Source organism: Bos indicus x Bos taurus, chromosome 19, assembly GCF_003369695.1.
Source record: "Bos indicus x Bos taurus breed Angus x Brahman F1 hybrid chromosome 19, Bos_hybrid_MaternalHap_v2.0, whole genome shotgun sequence".
Taxonomy (NCBI): Eukaryota; Metazoa; Chordata; class Mammalia; order Artiodactyla; family Bovidae; genus Bos; species Bos indicus x Bos taurus.
In genome coordinates, this window is record NC_040094.1 from 28734690 (window position 1) to 28757606 (window position 22917).

The window sequence follows — 22917 nt, forward strand, 5'->3', positions numbered from 1 at the left end:
ATGGATTCCACCCCTCTCCCCCGACCTCTTGCCCCGCATACAGGATCTTGTTTCCTGATCAGGGATTGAACCCGTGTCCCCTGCATTGGAAGTGCCAATCTTAACCATTGGATCGCAAGGGAATTTCTCTGCATAGCTTTTCAAGGCTAAAAAGGCAAAGAAACAAAGAGGTGGACAAACGAACCCCTGAGCTCCAGTGGATCCCAATTCCCTCTGGCCCTGCCCATCACTGAAAGGGTCTGTCTCCCAAACCCCAGTCCGGACACGTCCCAGGGCGGACCAGCAGACACAGCGGTTTGCCTCTCTCCCTGCCTCTCAGCCCCGCCCTCTCTGCCCTGGGCCGGGGATTGCTTTTTGAGGTGGTGATAGGCCCCACGGGAACTCAGAGTTGCCTGGCCAGGGTGCGGAGGTGCATGTCCCTGGGGGTGAGCAACTGGGCTCTGCAGTCCGACCAGCAGGAGAGAGCCAGATTCCGGCTGTCCCCATGGCCAAGTTCAGGGTGAGGGTATCCACCGGAGAGGCCTTCGGGGCCGGTACGTGGGACAAAATATCTGTCAGCATCGTGGGGACCCGAGGAGAGACCCCACCACTGCCCCTGGACCGTCTCGGCAAAGAGTTCAACGCGGGCGCCGTGAGTGCTTGGGACGTAGGGGTGGAGGTGGAGGAGGGAGCAGGAGGGACGACCCTCTAGGATACTAAACGTCTCCTCCCCACAGGAGGAGGACTTCGAGGTGACGCCCCCCGAGGACGTGGGCCGGGTGCTGCTGGTGCGCGTCCACAAGGCGCCCCCAGCGCGATCTCGGCCCCTCGCGCCCTCGGCCGGGGACGCCTGGTTCTGTCGCTGGCTCCAGCTCACGCCGCACGGGGCCGCGCCGCTCTGCTTCCCCTGCTACCAGTGGCTGGAGGGCGAGAGGAGCCTGGTGCTGCGGGAGGGGACAGGTGACGGGCACACAGGAAAGGGGGGGTGGCTGGTGTGTTGGAGAAAAGGGCAAGGGAGGATCGGAGAGATGAACCTGTGTCGCTAAGGCGGAGGGACAGGGGCACAGGGTTGGGGGGCGGGGCGGGAAGGGGAAGTTGGGGGAAGGGGGAGGTGGAAGTCTAGAGTGGGAGAAGCCATCCTTCTGGGGGCAAGGGACCTGGTAAGGGGTGAATCAAGTGGAGGGGGGAGTAGCTGAGGCCAGGGATCAGGGGGCTTTCTCTGCCCTCTTCACCTGCTCCACTCCTCCCACAGCGAAGATCTCCTGGGAAGATCACCACCCCACTCTCCAGCAACAGCGCAGGGAGGAGCTGCAGGCCAGGCGGGAGACCTACCGGTGAGGAGGGGGCTTCTGTGTGGAGAGGGGGTGGAGATAGGTTGACCTCCTCAGACCTCCCGAATCAGATATGGAGGGGGGAGGGCGGCAATACTGGTGTTTTTTAATGAAACTATGGTAGATGTAAAATATTATATTAGTTTTCGGTATACAGCATAGTGATTCAGGTTGTTTCTAGATTATATTCCATTATAGGTTATTACAGGACTTCCCAGATGGCTCAGATGGTATAGAATCTGCCCGCAGTGCTGGAGACCCGGGGTCCGATCCTGGGTTGAGAAGATCCCCTGAAGAAGGGAAAGGTTACCCTCTCCAATATTCTTGCCTAGAGAATCCCATGGACAGAGGAGCCTGGCAGGCTATAGTCTACAGGGTCTCAAAGACATGACTAAACGACTAAGCACGCGTGCACACACACACACACACACACACACACACAGGCACACAGGTTCCAGGCATAATTTTTTGTGTGGTACAGTAAATCTTTGTTGCCAGCAATGTTGTATTAAGGAGATTTTCAGGTGACTCATGCCCACTAAACCTTGAAACCTACTGCTATCAATGCCTTAATCTTGCTGACATCTTTCTTCCCCTGGGGCTTTTTCAAACATCAGCACGTTGTGTTCTCCTGGAAGTAGGGGCAGATCCAGAAATATGTCACCCCAACCCCCAGGAAACTCATCCTCCAGGGTGGGCAAGGGATGGGAGGGGGCTCTTTCTCTGCTCTGGGCTCAACATTGTTGGAGGTCAGCTGGGATAGCTGAGTCCTAGAGGGCCCCCTGGCAGAAGGTGGAGGGCTGCAGAAGGGACTGGAGCCTCTGGGGTCTCCTGAGGCAGAAAGCCAGGGACTCCACTCAGGAGCAGGTTTTCAAAAGGTCATGATCTGGCCAACCAGGCTGTGTCTGAAGCCCGGGCTGCAGGCTTTTGCTTCAGGTCTCTGGGGGCACAGCAGCTGCAGGCTCATTTGGCTGCTGGTGCTTCCACATGTGTTGTGAATTATATCCCTGAGAAAACCATGAGGCACAATCTGCCAGCAATGGCCCCAGGTGAGGGAACAGATGGAGACGGGTGTGTCCATGGAGTGAAGGAGTGCTTTGTTCCTTTCTTGGCAAAACAAAGACACAAGAGTCAGGAAATGCAGGGCCAGCCTCTGTGCAGGGCAGGAGATGTGAAAGGTTAGGCAAATTCTTTAACCTTTCTAATCCTTATTTTCTCCTGCAAAAGAAGCTAAGAATACCAGTCTGATCTGTGTTTTTAGGAAGAACAAATGAGAAAATGGTTATGAATACAGCTTGTCAGCTGCTAAGCCCTGCACAAATGTATAGACTGTTGTTCCTAATGTCCTCAGTTACCTCTGCTCCTGGTGGCTACATCTTCAATACTCAGAGCAAGATCTCAGATCCACAGAGTCAGCATCACCTGGGAGCTCGTTAGAAATGCAGGGTCTTGGGCCCACCCATCCCAGATCTAGTAAATGAGAATCTGCATTTTACCAAGATCCCTGGGCGAATTAAATTTTTGTGCATTGAAGTTTGAGAAGCAGGGTTTGGCCACCACTTAGTGGCAGTGTACTTTAATTACAAATTGTTCTTAGAAGGTGCCTGTTCAAACCCAAGGCAATGACTGAATGAACTAAAGAATGAACAAGGGAAGGAGTGAAAGGACGCCTGGCTAGGGTCGACTCAGCTTTGCAGGGACATGATTTTACCATTTCACCCAAAGATCTCAGGCTGTGTTGCTGCTGGATAAAGGGATTTAGAGATGCTTTAGGCCAGACCAGAGGAAATTTCTAGCTTCCCTCAAGCTACAGAGGCTGAAGTGTCTCTCCATGGGATGCCTGCCAAACGCAATTGATGCCTTCACACACTCCCACCTTCAGGACAGTGTCCCCTCTGCAATGCATCTCTGTTGGTTGGGAGTTTTGCAAAAACAAAAACAGACTCCAACTAGCAGACAGAAAAAAAAAAAAAAGGAATGTGTCAGCAGGTCACAGAGATATTCACAGAAGTGAGGCCTTGAAGTGTAGCCAAATCTCAGGGGCCAGAAACAAGGTGAGTCTCTTCCCTGTCTCTGGAGCCCCCAAATGCTTCTCTCTCCTGCTTCACTTTTCTCTCTGCAGAACAGCTTTCTTTGTTCCCAGGCCACATGATGGGAAATGGCTGTAACTAGCAGTCCTGATGTTTACATGTTATAACCCAGATACCCAGAGAGAGAGAGAGAGAGATGTCCCCAGGTCCAGCCCCAATCTCTAATTTCCCAAGAAGGATTCTGATTGGCCTCTCTCTGGCCAGGTGCCCAACCCTGGACCAATCAATGGACCAGGGGAGGAGTCTCCCAGGGAACATGGCAGCTCTCCCTGCAGCATTGAGGGTGGAGGGGAAAGGCAGAGCCCAGAAAGACTCCTGCCTGTGGAAAGGGGCTGGCCTTGATCAGGGCCTTGAAGAGTCTGCCACCCTCTATCCCTGGTCAGTGGGTTCTCTGAGGCTTCTTGCTGACTGCCTTCTGGCTCTTCCCTCCAGCTGGAAGACTTACATCCCAGGCTGGCCTCGGTGCCTCGACGAGGAGACCGTAAAAAACCTGAACCTCAACATCAAATACTCTGTGGCCAAGAACACCACCTTCTACCTGCGAGGCAGCTCTGCGTGAGGACAAACCCCCTCTCCTGTCCATGGGTCTCCGATGCCCTAGGACCCCTGCCTTCTGCCCTCCCCACCATCAGGAATATGGGTCACATGACCCCGCCCAGGGCAAGGCCTCTACTCACCACCTATTCCCACAGGGTGATGGCAGCCTTGGGGTAGGGACTGCCTTGGGCCCCAGAAGCTGGTTTGGAATCCCAGGAAGGATAAGCCTAGCGGACAAGGGAGGGTCTCCCAGGGCCTCTTGCCTCCCCCACCTGACCCGTCACATCTTCTGGCAGGTTGGCTGAGCTGAAACTCAAAGGGCTGCTGGACCGCAAGGGGCTCTGGAAGAGTCTGAAGGAAATGAGACGGGTGTTCAACTTCCGGAAGACTCCAGCTGTAGGTGAGGGCTGCAGACCTCTTCCCTGGGGCATCAGCTCTTGCTAACAGGAATCTCAGAAAACCAAGCCCCAGTCCACTGTGTGATCCTCATTGAGCCTTACTTTCTCCCCAGACACAAAAGAGGATGTGTACTGGGGGCATCTCTGACCTTCTAATGCCTTTTAATCCATCAGACACTTTTTGGCTACTACACACCAGACAGTGTCTTAGGGGCTGTGGGCACAGTCCTTGTCCCCCCAGAGCTTCCAGTTGAGCAGGCAAAAAGCAAAGTAGGCTCAAAAGTAAATCAAGAGGTTCACTTGTGAAGCCTGCACATCACAGCTCCAGTGAGAGTGTGTAAGGGGCAGCTATCTTGGTCCAGCTAGGGAGTGACCCACAGAGGTGACTTTAGGCTGAGTCAAAACTTGAGACCTCAAAGTTGGGTAGGTGTCAGCAGTGCTGGGCGTGGTGTAGGGGAGCAGAGGGTGCTTCAGGTTCGGGGGGTGGTGCAGGTGAAGGCCCTGAAGATGGAAGGAGCAGAGACCTCCTAGGGGCAGAAGATGCTGCTGTGGCCAAAGAGTATTGATCCAGGGCAAGAAGATAGGAGGTGAAGCAGGGGAGGTGTCTGGGCCCCCAGATGTGCAGAACTGCGGAGGCCATGGTAGGAGCTCGGGCCTTTCCTATATGCAGTGGGAAGTTTCAACCAGCTACCTGTTGGGGAATGTGTAGCCAGTTGTGCCACAGGGGATGGGCTGTCTGGACAGAAGTGGAAGCAGGACAGGACATGAGGCTCTGGTCGTGGTCAGCAGAGGATGGAAACCTCAGCAAGGCAGTGCTGAGTGGATGGGTGGACCAGGAGCTACTGAGGATGGAGAATGAACAGGACTTGATGGGAGGAGGATGCGGGGAGCTGCTCTGCCCCAGGTGATCTGGTGCATGGAGGTGCAATTCCTGGGAAGCCAGGCAATGGGGCAGGGCCCAGGCTGGAGCCGGAGCCCATGTTCAGCCTCAGATGTGCTGTGCTTGAGTCACAGAGGTGGGGATGGCAGGGAGATGGTAGGCCAGGTGGTCTGGGGACTAAGATATGCTGCTTGAGTGAACTGAAGCCAAGGGGTCAGAGGAGGTCACCCTAAGAAAGGTACAGAGTGAGAAGAGAGGGGCACATAGGACAGACCCAAGGGAAGCTCCACCATGGTGGCTAGGGGGCAATCCCCCGGGGGCTGGGGTGACCAGTCCCATCTCCCCTGCCCCTCCCCACAGAATACGTGTGTGAGCACTGGCAGGAGGACGCCTTCTTCGCCTACCAGTTCCTGAATGGCCTCAACCCCGTCCTGATCCGACGCTGTCACCACCTCCCCAAGAACTTCCCTGTCACCGATGCCATGGTGGCCCCGGTGTTGGGCCCTGGAACAAGCCTGCAGGCCGAGCTGGAGGTGAGGGGCAGGGGGTCCCAGCCCTGCACACCCCCATCTCAGTCCTTCAGGCCCATCCCTACCAAAAAGGAACCATACTCACATTGGTTAAGGACCTATGGTGCACGGTGTGCCAGGAATACCCTCTCCCATGTACACTCTACTCCTAGCCTCGCATCCTCTCCCAAATTCCCATACTCCCCACCTGCACAAAGCCAGATGGCAGCCCAGGCTCCTCTGATCTCTCCCGCAGAAGGGGTCTCTGTTCCTGGTGGATTACGACCTCCTCGCTGGTGTCCGCACCAATGTCATCAATGGGAGGCCTCAGTTCTCCACGGCCCCAATGACCCTGCTATACCAGCGTCCCGGCCGTGGGCCCCTGCTGCCGCTCGCCATCCAGGTCAGCAGCTGGCAGGTAGCAGGGCAGGGGTGGGGAGTGGTCTGACTGACAGTGGGCAGACACTCAAGGCTGCCTCTCCCCACCGGCCCCTGCTACAGCTCAGCCAGACTCCCGGGCCCAACAGCCCCATCTTTCTGCCCAGTGATGACAAGTGGGACTGGCTGCTAGCCAAGACGTGGGTGCGCAATGCCGAGTTCTCCATCCACGAGGCCCTCACACACCTGTTACAGGCACACCTGGTGCCCGAGGTCTTCGCCCTGGCTACGCTGCGCCAGCTGCCCCACTGCCACCCCCTCTTCAAGGTCAGTGGCTCAGCAAGATGGCCCAGACTGTGCCCCAAGCCTGCGGGTCCCTGCACCTGGGCCTGCCCCTTGGGGTGCCTCTTCCATGAAGCCTGTCCATACATGGCCCTGTCCTTCCAGGCCAGGATGCTAAGCCCCCATCCTGCCACAGTAGCAACTCCCTGCACAACTGCCCCAAGGGGCTGCTTTCCGACAAGCCCTAAGCTGGGGTAGAGTAATAGGGACTGGGGATAGAGGAAGGACCGCATGTGACAGCAGGTTGTGCCCCAGAGAGATTCCCTTCTAGGGGAGCTCAGTCCAACAGCTGTCACAGGAGCCCAGCTCCTAGGAGAGGAGAGACCTGGGGCAAACAGATGCCAAAGTGAGAACATGGCCAGCAGGTTTTCTGCAGATCGATGCAGAGATGGGAAGCTGTGAGAGAGAGACTGGTGTCTCTAAGGTGGGCTTTGCTAAGCCATCAGATGGCCCAGATTCATCCCCTCCAGGGGCCTGGAGCATCTCCTCTGTCAGTGTGATGGGTCCACAGCTGCTGAGACTTTCTGATTCTTCCTTAGACAGTCCCCTAGATCCTGGATGCAGGCCCTACCCTGTCCTCTTCAATCCAGGCTGATTCTTTCTGACAATCTGCAGCTCCCAGGGCCTGGCACTCAGTGGTGGGCTCTAGGGGATGGTTCCACATTGCCAGGCCCACAGGCCCTGGTTTTCACGGTGCTTTGCCTACCCAGGGGTCAGAAAATCACAGGATGCTGGAGCTGGAGGGATTCACAGAGCTCATCCAGATGAGCCCTCTCATTTGCCCAGTGATCTGATACCCAGAGAGAGGAACACACATGGTCAAGGTCACAGAAAAGGATGCTGGTGGATCTTGGTCCCCATCACTGGGCCTAGAGCCCTAATCTCTGTACCAGGCAGCCTCTCCTGTCACTGTCATCTCTTTCCATGAGTGATTTACAGGACTGGGTGCCTTGTGAAGCAAGGCGTGGGACCAGAGATACTCAGGTTTTACCCAGCTCTCTTCTATGGCCCTTACAGCTGCTGATCCCTCACACTCGGTACACCTTGCATATCAACACGCTGGCCCGAGAACGGCTCATTGCCCCTGGGCAGGTGGTGGACAGGGTAAGGACTGCTTTAGGGAGAATGTGGGTGGGCTAGTCCTTCAGTATGAAGACTCTGAGATCCTGGGGTGGAAGTGGCCCTGTCTCCCCACACAGTATTACCTCCTGCTTCTGGGGCAAGGGCTGTGGTAACCAGGAGTCCAATCTCCCAGTCCACAGGCCTTGGCATTGGAGGTTTCTCTGAGCTGATACAGAAGAACATGAAACAGCTGAACTATTCTGCCCTGTGTCTGCCTGATGATATTCGGGCCCGAGGAGTTGAAGACATCCCGGACTACTACTACCGGGATGATGGGATGCAGATCTGGGGTGCAGTGGAGCGGTGAGGGATCCAGCCCCAGAGAGCTTCAGCCTTGGGGGCAGGGAGGAAGGAGAAGGAAGGCTCACAGAGGTGCCCACCAGGAGGAGGGATGGACATTAACAGCACCAGGACTGGGCAGGGGCGCTTCTCAGGGATGGTTGGGTTGACAGCTGGGACAGCAACCCCATGCACCTTGCAGCTTTGTCTCCGAAATGATCGGCATCTACTACCCGAGTGATGAGTCTGTCCGTGATGACAGTGAACTCCAGGCCTGGGTGCGGGAGATCTTCTCCGAGGGCTTCCTAGGCCGGGAGAGCTCAGGTAGGGGGACCTCAGTTCTTAGGTCCTACCCTCAGACCTCTGCAGCATTGTCCTCAGGACCCTTACAGCCCCATTCCCAGCCCAGCTCTCCCTGCAGGTCTACCCTCCACCCTGGGGACGCGGGAAGCCCTGATACAGTATGTCACCATGGTGATATTCAACTGTTCGGCCAAGCATTCAGCTGTCAGTGCAGGGCAGGTGAGAAGGGTCAATGTCAATGAGAAGGGGGGCAGGATTGGGGAGGAGGATGGGCTCCTAACTTCACTCTGCCCTCTTGGCTGTCAGTTTGACTTTGCTGCCTGGATGCCCAACCTGCCACCCAGCATGCAGCTGCCACCGCCCACCTCCAAAGGCCAGGCCAGGCTGGAGGGCTTCTTAGCCACCCTCCCACCAGTCAATGCCACGTGTGATGTGGTCATTGCCCTCTGGCTGCTAAGCAAGGAGCCTGGAGACCGAGTGAGTGTGGGGCTGGGAACCTGGCTGGGCCAGCCCTAGGGTAAGGGAGGCGATGCTGTTTACCCTTCCTGACCCAGATCCTACTCTACTGTCACACACCCCACGGAGCCTTCCCAGAGGGACACATGGGCACTGGACATCTCACAAGGAGGGCCAAATGAGATGATGCAGAGTCACCCTTCACTGCAAGGGAAACGTGTGATAAGTTCCAGGGTGGCCGGGCCCTCTGACTTGAGCCTTCAACCTCAGAGCTGCCCATAGTAATCATTACTGTTCAGGGGAAGGTGGCTCAATCAGAGGCTGCTTCAGGTCCCGCTGGATGGATGGCTAAGGCGGGTCACAGCTGCATAGCAGCCCCTTCACCCACCCTTGTGTTTGGTTCCCAGAGGCCCCTGGGCACCTACCCGGAAGAGTACTTCACCGAGGAGGCCCCGCGCCGGAGCATCGCTGCCTTCCAGAGCCGCCTGGCTGAGATCTCGCGAGACATCCAAGAGCGAAACCACAGCCTGGCGCTACCCTACCCCTACCTGGACCCTCCCCTCATTGAGAATAGCGTCTCCATCTAACTGCCCTGGGGAACAGGGCCCCATGGGGGCATCGCTATAGGCTACCTGCCACCCAGAGAAAAGGACTCCCCAGAAAATCAGGCCCCCCTATGCCTCTCCTAGGACAACAGCCTGGTACAACTAACCCCCCAACACACACATGGCGAAACAGAAACAAAGCAAAAACAAAACCCCAGAGAACAGAACCTCATTGGAGGGCACCACTGTGCCTTTTGAAGACTCTAAGCCTCAAAGTGCCTGCGCACCTGCAGCCCCCTGGAAGGGTTCCATGGGGGGAACACAGTCCTGCCCCTGGTCCCCCTGACCACAGCTGACTGGACCAATGGTCACCTGACTCAAGGGCAGCCCTCCTGTAGACTGTCTGCCTGAAAACTGCCAGAGAAGTTGATAGTGACCTCTGGTCACAGCTTTGAAAGGAACAACCCACTGAGAAAGGGCCACAGGAAGCAAGGCAGGAGGACGTACTGCCCAGGACAAGCAGGCAGTGCCCACATCCGCTTTCTAAATAAACATGCCCCAAAGTTGGACAAAAGCCTTGCATATTATAAAACAGTTTCCACTTCTGGAGACTTAGGCGATATCATATCATTCATCATACACTGCCTTCTAGATTCAATCTTCAATGACAGAATTCCAACATTTCATATACATTCTTCTGGTTTTCTTTTTTCTTGTTCTGACTCAGTGAACATCCATTAAGGCCACAAATGTGTCCTCTTGAATTCACCTGATGATTTCCATCTCTGTCTCATAGTGTAGGCAATAGAGCTCTGGTTTTTTCAGTTTCCTTAATTTTTATAAAACACTGTAGACAGATACAATATATATTTGAATAATTGCACAAACATGGCCACTGAAATAAATAGAACAATGCTTCAGAAAGGGGAATGCTGCCCAGGTGACAGAACTGGAACTGTTCATTCTTTATTGACATTCAGTGCAGCCCAAAATGATTCAGATACAGCTGTCAAGCTTTTGTTTAAAACAATTCCTGCAAACTCAAGCAATAAAGGAATTTGTGAAAAAGAAACCGAGTGTCTTGAGGGACTGGAGAATGGGTTAAACACAGTAGGAGTTAAACTCAGTCAGGAAGGACCAGAAACTGGAAACTCTGGGCACAAGAACCAGCGGACGCTGTCCTCAGGCACTGCTGTCAGGATGACGGAAGCTCCTCCTATTTTTTGTCCTGGGCTCAGTGTTCAAACTCCAGGAGGAAGAATCTGCGCTCAACAAATATCTACTTCCCAGTGTTTCCCAGCCTACCTTTCAGTTAGGTTGCAGTCATGTGATCAATTCTGGCCGATGGACTGTGAGAGGAGTGATGTAGGAGGGACATCCAAGATGAAGCTGGCATACCGCCTCCATCGTTCACTTGCCCTTGAGGCTACCGTGGAGGCATGTTTCAGAACTCCTGAGCCCTGTCCTTCCCTCTGTCACTAGACTGTAAGCTCTCAAGGACAGGGTTTGTAACTGCTCCCCACACTGTAGGAGCTCAGGAGGTGTTGAATGGAGGAATTAATAAATGCATGATTCCTAAAACCCTCCAATGTCCTTTTTTATTTACCTGTGTGTCTTCTCAACTAGACCATGAACTTCTGGAAGGTGGGAGTCATGGAAAGGGAAAAGAGGAAGGATTGTATGGTGGAAAGTCCCCAAAGCTGGGGGAGTGCCCAGCTTACCTCCTACCACTCCTTGTCTAGTGTTCCAAAATAGGGTGGAGTGAGTCATCAGAGATTGTCATTGTTCAGTCATGCAGTCGTGTCTGACTCTTTGTGACCCCACGGACTGCAGCACACCAGGATTCCCTGTCCTTCACTATCTCCTGGAGTTTGCTGAAACTCAAGTCCATTGAGTCAGTGATGCCATCCAACCATCTCATCCTCTGTCTCCCTCTTCTCCTCCTGCCCTCAATCTTTCCCAGCATCAGGGTTTTTTCCAGTGAGTCAGTTCTTCTTATCAGGTGTCCAAAGTATTGGACTTTGGATGCTTCAGCATCAGTCCCTCCAATGAATATTCGGGGTTGATTTCCTTTAGGATTGACTGGTTTGATCTCCTTGCTGTCCTAGGGACTCTCAAGAGTCTTTTTCAGGATAACAACTCAAAAGCATCAACTCTTTGGCACTCAGCCTTCTTTATAGTCCAGCTCTCACATCTGTACATGACTACTAGAAAAACCATAGCTTTGAGTATACGGACCTTTGAATACATTGTCTAGATTTGTCATAGCTTTTCTTCCAAGGAGCAAGCATCTTTTAATTTCGTGGCTGCAATCACTGTCCACAGTGATTTTGGAGCCCAAGAAAATAAAATCTGTCACTGTTTCCACTCCCCCCCCCATCTATTTGTCATGAAGTGATGGGACCATGATAATTTTTTTAATGTTGAGTTTTAAGGACAGAGAAGGATAAACCCTGGGTAGGTGGAGGTAGAAACAGAGGCAACACTATAAGACATTAGCACAGAAGGAGGATAATGAGACAGTGCAGACACAAGGGTTGTGGGACATAAAAAGTAAAGGCAAGGAACCAAAGGTGTGGATGGGTGTGAGAGGTCAAGGGTCACGGGTGTGACACCACAGGGCCCTGGTGAAACAGTTGACAGTGTAGCTTTGGAGGAGAACTCTTTAAGTCTCAAACCTCAAAATCTAATGTTTACAAAATGTTCTATGCAATATTACTTATAATAGGAAAAAACTTTTAGAAATTTAGGAAACAATCCAACTAAGAAAAATAATGTAGCTGGTAACAATTCAATCCTCAAATGCTGATACAGAAAACACATCCATGATATATTGCTATGTAGGTGGAAAATTACTTGCACAATGATTATCATGGTATGATCTCTCTGACGGTAAAAAAAAAAAAAAAACAACAACCTAAGTAGTGGGATTCTACAACAGGGCCATGATGAGGCATAAGGGAATGGGGACTTTACATTGAGAGTGGAGGTGGGAGATGGGGTGGGGGGAAATCCCAGAAAAAGAGAGCTATTTGATTGCATGATATCCCCACAGGAACAGCCTTATTAAGAAAAAAAAAAAATTATATATATATATATATATATATATATATATCCATGGGACTTCCCTGGTGGCACAGTGGATAAGGATCCATCTGCCAGTGCAGGAGACACAGGTTCGATCCCTGGTCCAGGAAGATTCCACATGCTGCAGAGCAACTAAGCCCATGCACCACAGCTACTGAGCCTGCGCTCTAGAGCCCACAAGCCACAACTACTGAGTCCACATGCCACAACTACTGAAGCCCGAGCTCCCAGAGCCTGTGCTCTGCAACAAGAAAAGCCACCACAATGAGAGGCCCAAGCACAGCAGGGAAGAGTAGCCCCCGCTCTTGGCAACTAGAGAAAGCTTGCGCGCAGCCAAAAATAAATAAATCTCAAAAAAGAAAAAAATATCCAAAACTGATCAACAGAACAACTGCCTGTCCTTTCAAGGATAGTTTTCTAGAAGAATGTATCATTGCTTGATTTTGCTAGTCCATGTAAAGTTCACATAACTTGTGTCTGGTAGAGAGGCAAATGATTTCTGTTCGGTAAAATAAGATAACCCCAAAGGAGGTAGTTTATCACCGTGTAGGACAATAGCTAGTTTGGTATCTCACTCAGCAATTTTATACTTAACATCCTTTATAAAATTGCCTGCAAATAGCAGCTCCTCAACTGTTCATGGAACCAGCATTACCACTTTGATGAATTGAATGATTTTGTGCCATTCAGCTTTGATTTATGTTCACTCTAATTTGTAGGAATCATGGTTTTAATTTTTTTGAAAACATACTTTGACAGGCTGGAGGGAGGGGCTGGACATCCCACCCTTGCAGTGCCTAGAGCCTGTGACCTTTCTTTCAGTGCGGGGTCCTCTTCCAGCCTCTCCCCTACCTTTGTGCGCCCCTGTTCTCTCCCCTATCCATACTAGACTTCCTGGAAGCCTGGGATCACTACCCAGCGAGGATGCAACAGATCACGCCTCTACCGAGAAAGCTCTGAGGCTAGTCACCAGACCACAGGCTCAGAAATGAAGAGAGGGCCTGGCTGGCAGCGGGAGGACACGGGGTGATTGTGTGCAATAAGAAGAGTGGTTCCGTCCCTTCCCCCCAAGGGCTAGGCATTCTGGTTTAACAAATTAGCCAGACTGTCCAGTGGCAAAGGTGTGGACAGGGAGGAGGCGGAGTTACCTGGAGTAGCCTTAAGCAGACCCCCTTTAAGGGAGGCAGAGCCCCTTAGACAACAAGAGGAGCTAAGGTTAGACGGCGGGCTGCGGGAGACGGCCTGGGCGGCGGGGAGGTGCTGGGTGGGCTTCGGGGTCACAGCTCCAGGGGAGACCCCTGTCAGGGCACAGGCCATGGGGCCCCAGCCTGGCACATGGGGCCTCGTGGAACCGCCCGCCCCACCTCCCCAACGACTCTCCTCCTCTTCTGCATCCTCTCCCTCATGCAGCCAGCCAGCCCTGCCTCGTTCCCTGCGGCACTTTGGACCCCTAGACGGCAAGTCATGAGCAAGTACACTGTGCGTGTGGCCGCGGCTCCCTTCTGGGCTCAGAGACCTGAGACAGAGTGTCCGTTAGCCTGGTTGGGACCCCAGGCGAGAGCTCCCGCCTGAGGCTGGACGGCTTTGGGAAGGAATTCCGGCAAGATGCAATGAGTATGGTGCTGGCCGAGACACCCTCGCACTCAAACCCCCAGGGACTTCGAGGTTGACGCTCCCCCCCAGGACGTGGGCCCAGTGCTGCTGGTGTGTGTGCACAAGGTGCCCCCAGCACTGCCTGGGCCCCTCGCGCCCTCGGCCCAGGATGCCTGGTTCTGCTGCTGGCTCCAGCTCATGGTGCCCTGGGGCGCACCCCTCCACTTCCACTGCTACCAGTGGCTGGAGGGTGAGGGAAGCCAGGTGCTGCTGGAGGGACAGGTGAGTGGGGACAGGCTGGGGCCCTCCCACTGAGGGAGGCTAGTGCAGGTCGAGGGCACCTGTGGGCTGGTGTGGCCACTGGTGGGAGGAGGGAAAGGTGGAGGAGGGGAGATCACCTGGGGGTGGCAGTAGGGGCCCCTGGGAAGCAGGGGTAATGGTTGGGAGAAATGATATTGATTCGAGGAGAGAGCTGGTGGAGGGGCCAGTCGGGGGGAGGAACCAGTGGTTCAGACAAGAGTATCAGGGAGTGGCAGTGGGTGTAGTGAGTGGAGGAGGGTGGGCCTGGTGGGAAGAGACCAGGGATGTGAAGTGGAGGGAAAGGGTGGAAAGAAAGTGAAAGTGAAAGCCATTCAGTTGTGTCTGACTCTTTGAGACCGAGGCCAGCATACTGGAGTGGGTAGCCGTTCCCTTCTCCAGGGGATCTTCCCAACACAGGGACTGAAGCTAGGTCTCCCGCATTGCCAGCGGATTCCTTACCAGCTGAGCCACAAGGGAAGCAAGGGAAAGGCTGGGGAGGCAGGCAACTGGGGGTGCACAGAAGAAGGGCATGAAAACGGTTAGCACGCCCTTCTCTCTAGCTCTGCTCTTTGCCCCCTCCCCGTTGGCCTCAGCTGTTGAGCTGGGGTCAGTGACTGGGAGGGAGCAGGCTGCAGTTTGCTGAAGCAGGGTCTGCCTGGAATGGAAGGGCTTCTCCACCCCCCAGGAAGAGGTAAAAGAGACAGGGAGGCCAGTGGCTGACTGATGCTCCAGACCAGAGTTGCCCCACCCCAGGTCTGAGGAGAGGAGGGGGAGAGGCTGGGGTGCTGAGGATTGGGGCCAGGTTCCCCTCTTACATTTTCCCTCTCCCAACCATAGTCACCTGGCAGGACAGCCACCCTCTGCTCTGTGCCCAGAGCCAGGCAGAGATTATGGCGAGGCAGCAGAAATACCCATGAGCAGTTCAAGGAGACTTCAGGCTGGTCGTCCCTAGGATCACCACTTCTTAGTTTTTGGCTAACAGGGGGACCACTTGGTCCTGTTTGCTGAGGTCAGCTGAGCCTCAGATCTGACCCCCTCCCACCCCCCAAGACAGCACACACATGAGGAGCTCCAAGTCTTGGGACAGCCCTCCACCCACCTTGCCATGCCTGAGCTTCCCGTCCCAAAGCCCTCCCTTGTACAACCAGGCCCAGGAGCCACCAGCACCTCACTTCCATCTCCACCTCTGCCCATTACAGGTGGACTGAGTTTTTCCCAGGGATACCCCATTGCCTGGATGCTGAAAACCTCAAGGAGCTTGATCTCAGCCTGCACTACTCAGTCGCCAAAGCAATGGATCAGAAAGGCTGCATCTTCTCCCTGTGAGCCTGCCTGCCCCACCCAACACCTTCCCCACTGCAGCCCCTCCCTCAGGGTGGACTAAGGCCCACTGTTCTTGGAGCCATTCTCACCCATCAGGGCTCCAGCAAGAATGACCAGGAAGTAAGTTCTAAGAAGGCTCCTTCTTTGTTAACACAAGGACGAACACTTTCCTGCTATCTGCTCTATCTTCACCATTTCTGAAAGCCTGCAGCCTCTGCCCTGTGGGTCTGTTTGCTGGTCATCCCCCTCCTCTGACTTTGTAACTACATCTTCAAACTGTCCCTAACAGTTACTTGTTCTGAACACTTGGAAACATGCGTCTCATGAATATCCTCAGCCCTCAGGAAAAAACACCTGAAGCAGAAAGACTTTTTCCTTTCAAATTGCCACCTACCTTTTGGGGGCCTTGTGCCTTGCATGCAGGCTTGAAAATCAGGCTAAGTCGAAGGATTTAGGAGTTTCCACTCTCCAATATCCATGTCTCTTCCTGGGTGCACTATGGGTCCAAACTATACATGTGGAAACTCAGTTCAAAACCCACTGGACAAAAAAAAAAAAAAGGCCATGGGTGATCCTTGGAGGTCCAGTGGCTAAGACTTCACATTCCCAATGCAGGTGGCCCAGGTTTCATCCTTGGTCAGGGAACTAGATCTCATATGATGCAACTAAGAGTTTGCGTGCTGAAATGAAGCTTGAAGATCCTGCGTGCCACAACTAAGATCCACTGCAGCCCAATAAATAAGTAACCATTAAAAAAATAGCACTTTGGCCACAGCCCAAGATGATGAAAACTCTCTTTCTCAATGATCGTTCTGGTTTAACAAATTAGCCAGGCTGTCCCAGGGCAAAGGTGCAGGAGAATCAGTCATTGTCCTGGTGAGTTTTAATTTTAACAGGGAATTAGAACCCCTCGTAGTTCAGAAGCCAAAACAGAATGGGCTTGGACACTGCTGTTGTCCAGCATTCCTCACTCTTCTGACTTTCTCAAATTCTACTCAAATACCAAATGCAGTCAGTGCATATCACAGAGTACCTGAGGTTCCCCCAGAAATGGGTGGGGCTGAAAGTCCTTTTGAATTTGACTCTAAATTCTGATCCCTTGTTTTCTGAAAAACCACTTGCTAGTGATGTCATCCATCTAGCTGGTGCAGGAGAAAGGGAGCATCTTGAAGAGACGGTGCTGGAAGCTGGAGATCTGGGTCCTGGGAGCAGTGGCAGTGCTGGAGGAAGGGGACTTGGGTCCCTGGTCTCCAGGGCAACCCTCTGCACACCCACCTCCTGCAGAGTATGTGTTTCAGCACTGGAAGGAGGACACCTTCTTTGCCTATTAGTTCCTGAACGGCCTCAACCAGGTCCTGATCCGACACTTTCACCACCTGTCCAAGAACTTCCCTGTCACTGATGCCATGGTGGCTCCCATGCTGAGCCCCAGGACCAGTCTTCAGGTTGAGCTAGAGGTGAGGAGTGCAGGGGGTCCAGGCAACCTTCCCTCCCCTCCGGGTGTCTTCAGAAGCCCAGATGCCCTGGCTCCCAGTCCCCTAGATCCCTTCTCTTCCACCCAGCCCTGACCACCCTTCACCCTCTCCCACTCCTTTCCCAGCTAGCTCAGCCACGCCTTTAAGTCCACGTCTCCTGTTCATCCCTGGAGGGAGGTGTGTTATTCTTCAAGGGCAAAGATGGAGCAGGCAGGGCTCAGTGTGGAATGCTCTCTCCTGGTGCTTTGCCAGGCTCCCTGCATTTGGTGGGACCTTAACATTCAGAAAATTGATTCTCATGGTTTCTGAGGATGCCCTGCAGCTGGTGAACAAAGTGCTCCTCAGAGTTGCCGTCTCCTCCAACTCTGGGCTACCAGGAGAGAGGAGCCCTCACCCCGAGGGTACCTCCTGCATCCCAAGGTGCCATCCCCCAGCCGGGCTCCCTCTCTCCCTGTCTGTCCTTGAAGTTTGGGGCTGGCCACAGCAGAAGCACCTCCAATACTCAGGCAGAGATCTCTCTCTTTTTTTGGCCCTGGGCTAGAATACCCCCTGGCTCCAGGGAATAGGATTAAAAAATGATGGTGAAGTCACTCAGTCATGTCCAACTCTTTCCAATCCTATGGGCTGTAACCTGCCAGGCTCCTCCATCCATGGGATTTTCCAGGCAAGAACAGTGGAGTGGGTTGACATTTCCTTGTCCAGGGAATCTTTCTGACCCAGGGATCCAACCCAAGTCTTGTGGGACTTGCAGGCAGACCCTTTACCACCTGAGCCACCACTTCCAGTTAAATTGGGGCTTCCCTGGTAGCTCAGCTGGTAAAGAATCTGCCTGCAATGTGGGAGGCCTGGGTTTGATCCCTGGATCAGGAAGATCCCCTGGAGGAGGGCATGGCAACCCACTCCATTATTCTTGTCTGGAGAATCCCACGGACAGAGGAGCCTGGTGGGCTACAGTCCATGGGGCTCACAAAGAGTTGGACACGACTGAGCGACTAAGCACACCCAGCACACCAGTTAAATATTTGCAAGTGCCCCTACCCCTCGCTGCCTCCCTCAGCCTCCCAGGACTGCCCCCTGTCTAGCCCTCTTCCCCATCCTGTCCTCCCATGGAGGGGCTCTCTGTACCTGGTGGACCACGCCATCCTCGAAGGCATCCGCTCCGGCATCGTCAATGGACAACCCCAGTTTTTGGCTGCCCCCTTGACCCTGCTGCGCCAGCGTCCTGGTGGACCCCTGCTACCTCTCACCATCCAGGTCAGCAAGGCAGAGCCCTGGGAGGGAAGGGGGAGGCATGTCAACTGCTCAGGATGACTGAAAGCTTTTCCCCTTCCCAATGCTGCTGTTTCAAGTGCTGAATATGATGTATTGTCTCATCCTACTCAGCCCTTCCCAGCCCCTGCCCCACACAACCAGGAACCTGCATGACTCTGTGCTGGTCCCAGGAGCCCTCAACTGGGCTTTCCCACATGTGCCAGCAAGGTGGCCTTTGATCATTTTACCTCTCAACAGTGTTTCCTCTCTTGTAGTGGATGTGATCACATGTAGGAAACACTCCTCTGGAGTTTACTGCATGCCCAGGACTGTTCTAAGTACTTCACCAGCATTAACTCATTAAATCCTCAGAGCAACCCAATGAGAAAGATTATGATCATCAACTTTATTTTACAGATAAGGAACCTGAGTCACAAGGAGGTTAATTAACTTTCCTGGGGATGCGGCTAGTAAGGGAGCTGACCATGTGATCTGGCCCCATGGGCAGGGTGACAGATCACACTTGCTGCGCCCAGTTTCTGCTTGGCACCTGCCCACCTCCCCCATACCCCCGATTCCAGCTCTCCCAGACACCTGGCCCAGACAGCCCCATCTTCGAGCCCAGTGACTCGCCTGAGGACTAACTCCTGGCCAAGACCTGAGTGCGACATGCAGAGTTCCTGGTGCACGAGATGAACACACATTTGCTTCAAACCCACTATCTGATGGAGGCCTTTGCTCTGGCCACTCTATGGCAGCCTCCCATGTGCCCCCCCATCTTCAAGGTAAGGGACCCCACCTCTCAGTGTCCAGAGCTGCAGGGGACCTCGGGCTGCCCCATCTAACCTCAGACTCTGGTTCTCCCCAGCTGCTCATTCCTCATTTCCGCTACATCTTCCACATCAAACTTTATGGCTGCACTAGGCTTTTTGCACCAGGAAAGTTCAGCTGACCAGGTCAGGCCTGGGATCCTGGTGGTCAGCAGAGAGAGCCAGGAAGGGGCCAAGGCTGGTCCTGAGCCCCTTGCTCCCAGAAGCTGTAGACTGTCTGCTCATTACAGATAATGTCAATGGGACAGCTGGGAAGCCTGGAACTGATGGCCAAAGAGCTGGAAACTCTCACCTACTGCTCCCTCTGTCTGCCCTACCAACTGCTGACCGTGAGGTTAAGGACCTTGCCAAGTACTACTACCAAGACAACGTGCTCTGGATCTGGGCAGCCATAGAGGGGTGAAGCTCCAGAGCCTGAGGGCTCCACACCTCACCCTTGGCTCCATCTGTCTTGGTTTGTTCTTTGACTACTTCTCATCTTCTCCCCAGACACACTGCTGTCTTGCAGTCCTTTCCTGCCTCCTCTTCCTTCCTAGCTGTGTGACCTTGGGCAAGTCAGTTAACTCTTTGTGTCTGAGAAACGCTGGGCTGGATGAAGCACAAGCTGGAATCAAGATTGCTGGGCTGGATGAAGCACAAGCTGGAATCAAGATTGCTGGGCTGGATGAAGCACAGCTGGAATCAAGATTGCTGGGCTGGATGAAGCACAAGCTGGAATCAAGATTGCTGGGCTGGATGAAGCACAAGCTGGAATCAAGATTGCTGGGCTGGATGAAGCACAAGCTGGAATCAAGATTGCTGGGCTGGATGAAGCACAGCTGGAATCAAGATTGCTGGGCTGGATGAAGCACAAGCTGGAATCAAGATTGCTGGGCTGGATGAAGCACAGCTGGAATCAAGATTGCTGGGCTGGATGAAGCACAAGCTGGAATCAAGATTGCTGGGCTGGATGAAGCACAAGCTGGAATCAAGATTGCTGGGCTGGATGAAGCACAGCTGGAATCAAGATTGCTGGGCTGGATGAAACACAGCTGGAATCAAGATTGCTGGGCTGGATGAAGCACAAGCTGGAATCAAGATTGCTGGGAGAAATATCAATAACCTCAGATATGCAGATGACACCACCCTATGGCAGAAAGTGAAGAAGAACTAAAGAGCCTCTTGATGAAAGTGAAAGAGGAGAGTGAAAAAAGTTGGCTTAAAGCTCAACATTCAGAAAACTAAGATCATGGCATCCGGTCCCATCACTTCATGGCAAATAGATGGGGAAACAGTGACAGACTTTATTTTGGGGGGCTCCAAAATCACTGCAGATGGTGACTGCAGCCATGAAATTAAAAGATGTTTGCTCCTTGGAAAAAAGCTATGACCAACCTAGACAGCATATTAAAAAGCAGAGACATTACTTTGCCAACAAACGTCCGTCTAGTCAAAGCTATGGTTTTTCCAGTGATCATGTATGGATGTGAGAGTTGGACTATAAAGAAAGCTGAACACCGAAGAATTGGTGCTTTTGAACTGTGGTGTTGGAGAAGACTCTTGAGAGTCCCTTGGACTGCAAGGAGATCCAACCAGGCCATCCTAAAGGAAATCAGTCCTGAATATTCCTTGGAAGGACTGATATTGAAGCTGAAACTCTAATACTTTGGCCACTTGACGCAAATAACTGACTCATTGGAAAAGACCCTGATGCTGGGAAAGATTGAAGGCAGGAGCAGAAGGGGACAACAGAGGATGAAATGGTTGGATGGCGTCAATGGACATGAGTTTGAGTAAACTCCAGGAGTTGGTGATGGATAGGGAGGCCTGGCATGCTGCAGTCCATGGCATTGCAAAGAGTCGGACACAACTGAGCGACTGCACTGACTGAACTGTGTTTTCTCATCTGAAAATGGAGCTGATAGGAGACCTACTTCAAAGGTTATTATCAGAATTAAATGTAAAGCCCTTAGCACAAATCTCAGGTGACTATGATATGCTCTTTGAGCATTAGCCATTATTATTATTATTCCCCTCAAAGACATCTGCCTTGTCTCTAGACTTCCCTTCTAAGTCTCCTTCACTGGAGACATCCTTGGGATGTACCTCTGGCCTCCACACCTGGAGGCCAGGTGTTTTTGATGTCTGGCTTCTTTGTGGGTCCCCATCCCCGCAGTTCCTGAGCATAACCACCTCCCTTGGGCACTGGGCTCTGTGATGGCTCTACTTCATGAGCCTCATGTGGCTTCATTTTTTTGTCACATGAAAGGAAAGTTTCACGTGGCATCTCTTCCCTAGAGTCTTACCCCTGCCTTCCACTTTTTCTGCTCAGCATACATGGGTCCTAGGGAGGCTAGGCATCCTGATTCTCTCTCTCTCCCTATCCAAACACTGCCTCTTGCTCAAGCCCAGCTTATACCCACTTCCCCTTGAAGTCCTCAGGGACTCCCCACAATGAATTTGCATAGCTGGAGGTGCCCGTGTCAGAACTCTTCTTAGCAATGGCTCATGTGCTGTGCCATGGCTGGGGGTGGATGCTGTGGTGAGTGGGGCAGGCCCTGCTCTGCCCTTTGGGAACTGGTGGGAGACATGGACACCAGCATCCCAGTCCCAAAAGAGAGGGCCTGGGGTCCAATCCTTCTTTGTGGTTTGATGTGGCCTAGACGACTGGAATGCCGAAGCCTGCAGGGCCCGTGAGCAGCCAGCCACTCACGTTTCTCAGATGAGGACAATGGTGACTCAACTGTGACTAAAACGAGAGCTTTAGATTTTTTTGGAGATTAACCAGTCATTTCCTAATATTTAAATGTTGGCCACGGATTCAACTTGAAAAAGAAACCAAAAACCTTGGTAGTCAGTCAAAACACAACTGCAGACCAACCATGGCTCTCAGGGCCCTAGTAGAAACTGAAGCCTCCAGGCCTGAAGCTTGGCTGGCGCTTCCTAGAATGTGAAGTTGCCCATTTTCCTTCTCTGGCCTCAGTTTCCTCCTGTTAGGGCAGCTGGTTTCAGTGGCCTCTTCCAACCCCCACCCCGGGGCAGCACAGGCTCCCAAATATGTCACCACGTACTTCTGCCCCCCTCCCATCGTTGGCATCTACTACCCCGACAACCACGCTGTGAGCAAGGACTCGGAGGTGCAGGCCTGGGTCAGGGAGATCTTCCAGAGGGGATCTCTTAGCCGCATGAGCTCAGATGAGGTGTTCACCCCTGCCCGCCACCCTCGAGACCCCACTTTCCCAGGTGGGCAGACCTCGGGTTTCAGCTCTGCTGCCTCTGCCCTGTCTCCATCCGGGGGTGTCTTCCAGCCTGGACAGCTGTGCTGACCTGATCGAGTTTCTCACCATGACCATCATCAGCTGCTCAGCCCAACACACTGCTGTCAGTACTGGTCAGGTGAGGGGGGACTTTGTGGGGGACAAGCCAGGTCATGGGGGATGTGGGCCTAGCAGGAGTCCTGGCAGCCTTGTGCTTACTGAGTCTAGGGGGTCAGTTTGATTTCAGTGGCTGGATGCCCAATTCTCCCAGCACCATCTGGCTCCCCCCGCCTACCTTCAAAGGCCAGAGCCCGACAAGCCTGGTGGCTTCACTCCCTGAGGTCAACATCACGTGCCACTCCCTTGAGCTCTTCTGGACTGTCAGCAATGAAACCAAGGACACTGTAAAGTCCAGGGTGGGCTGGGGTCTCAGGTTCTGGGAGAGTGAGTGGGGTGAAGAAAGGCTGCTGGGGACACTGCATTACTTGGAGGGTACACCGAGCAGACTGGGCTTCTGGGGGGCAGGGCCTGGAGTGAGGTAGTTGCTGGGGGGTGTGGTTTAGGGTGGCAGGGGTTCCTAGTAGGTGGAACTTATAGTGGTCTGGGTTTCAAAGGGCTCATGGCTTGGGAGGTCTGGGTAGGCTGGATGGAGGGTGGTCTTTTGCCTAGACTG

General features: G+C 53.3%; 1 protein-coding gene across 2 annotated transcripts; it reads left to right on the forward strand.

Annotated features, from left to right (window-relative positions):
* Window positions 1-308: 308 nt before the first annotated feature.
* On the forward strand, window positions 309-10730 carry ALOX15B (arachidonate 15-lipoxygenase, type B). 2 transcript variants are annotated; one of them, XM_027518943.1, is made up of 14 exons: window positions 311-631; window positions 717-939; window positions 1232-1313; window positions 3833-3955; window positions 4234-4337; window positions 5576-5748; window positions 5981-6127; window positions 6226-6429; window positions 7462-7548; window positions 7700-7869; window positions 8048-8169; window positions 8267-8367; window positions 8455-8625; window positions 9012-10730. In XM_027518943.1, the coding sequence occupies exons 1-14, from the start codon at window positions 485-487 to the stop codon at window positions 9189-9191; spliced, it is 2034 nt and encodes a 677-aa protein (XP_027374744.1). In that variant the 5' UTR covers window positions 311-484; the 3' UTR covers window positions 9192-10730. The 2 variants fall into 2 exon arrangements, with proteins under 2 accessions (XP_027374745.1, XP_027374744.1); XM_027518944.1 differs by lacking the exon at window positions 8455-8625 and having other exon boundaries at window positions 309-631.
* The last annotated feature ends 12187 nt before the right edge of the window (window positions 10731-22917 follow it).

Bases quoted from the DNA above. Each gene is read 5' to 3' on its own strand.
- ALOX15B (XM_027518943.1), top strand. From the start codon at position 485: ATGGCCAAGTTCAGGGTGAGGGTATCCACCGGAGAGGCCTTCGGGGCC. The intron at 8,170-8,266 runs GTAGGGGGACCT...CTCTCCCTGCAG, and splicing joins CCTAGGCCGGGAGAGCTCAG to GTCTACCCTCCACCCTGGGG. The intron at 8,626-9,011 runs GTGAGTGTGGGG...TTTGGTTCCCAG, and splicing joins GCAAGGAGCCTGGAGACCGA to AGGCCCCTGGGCACCTACCC.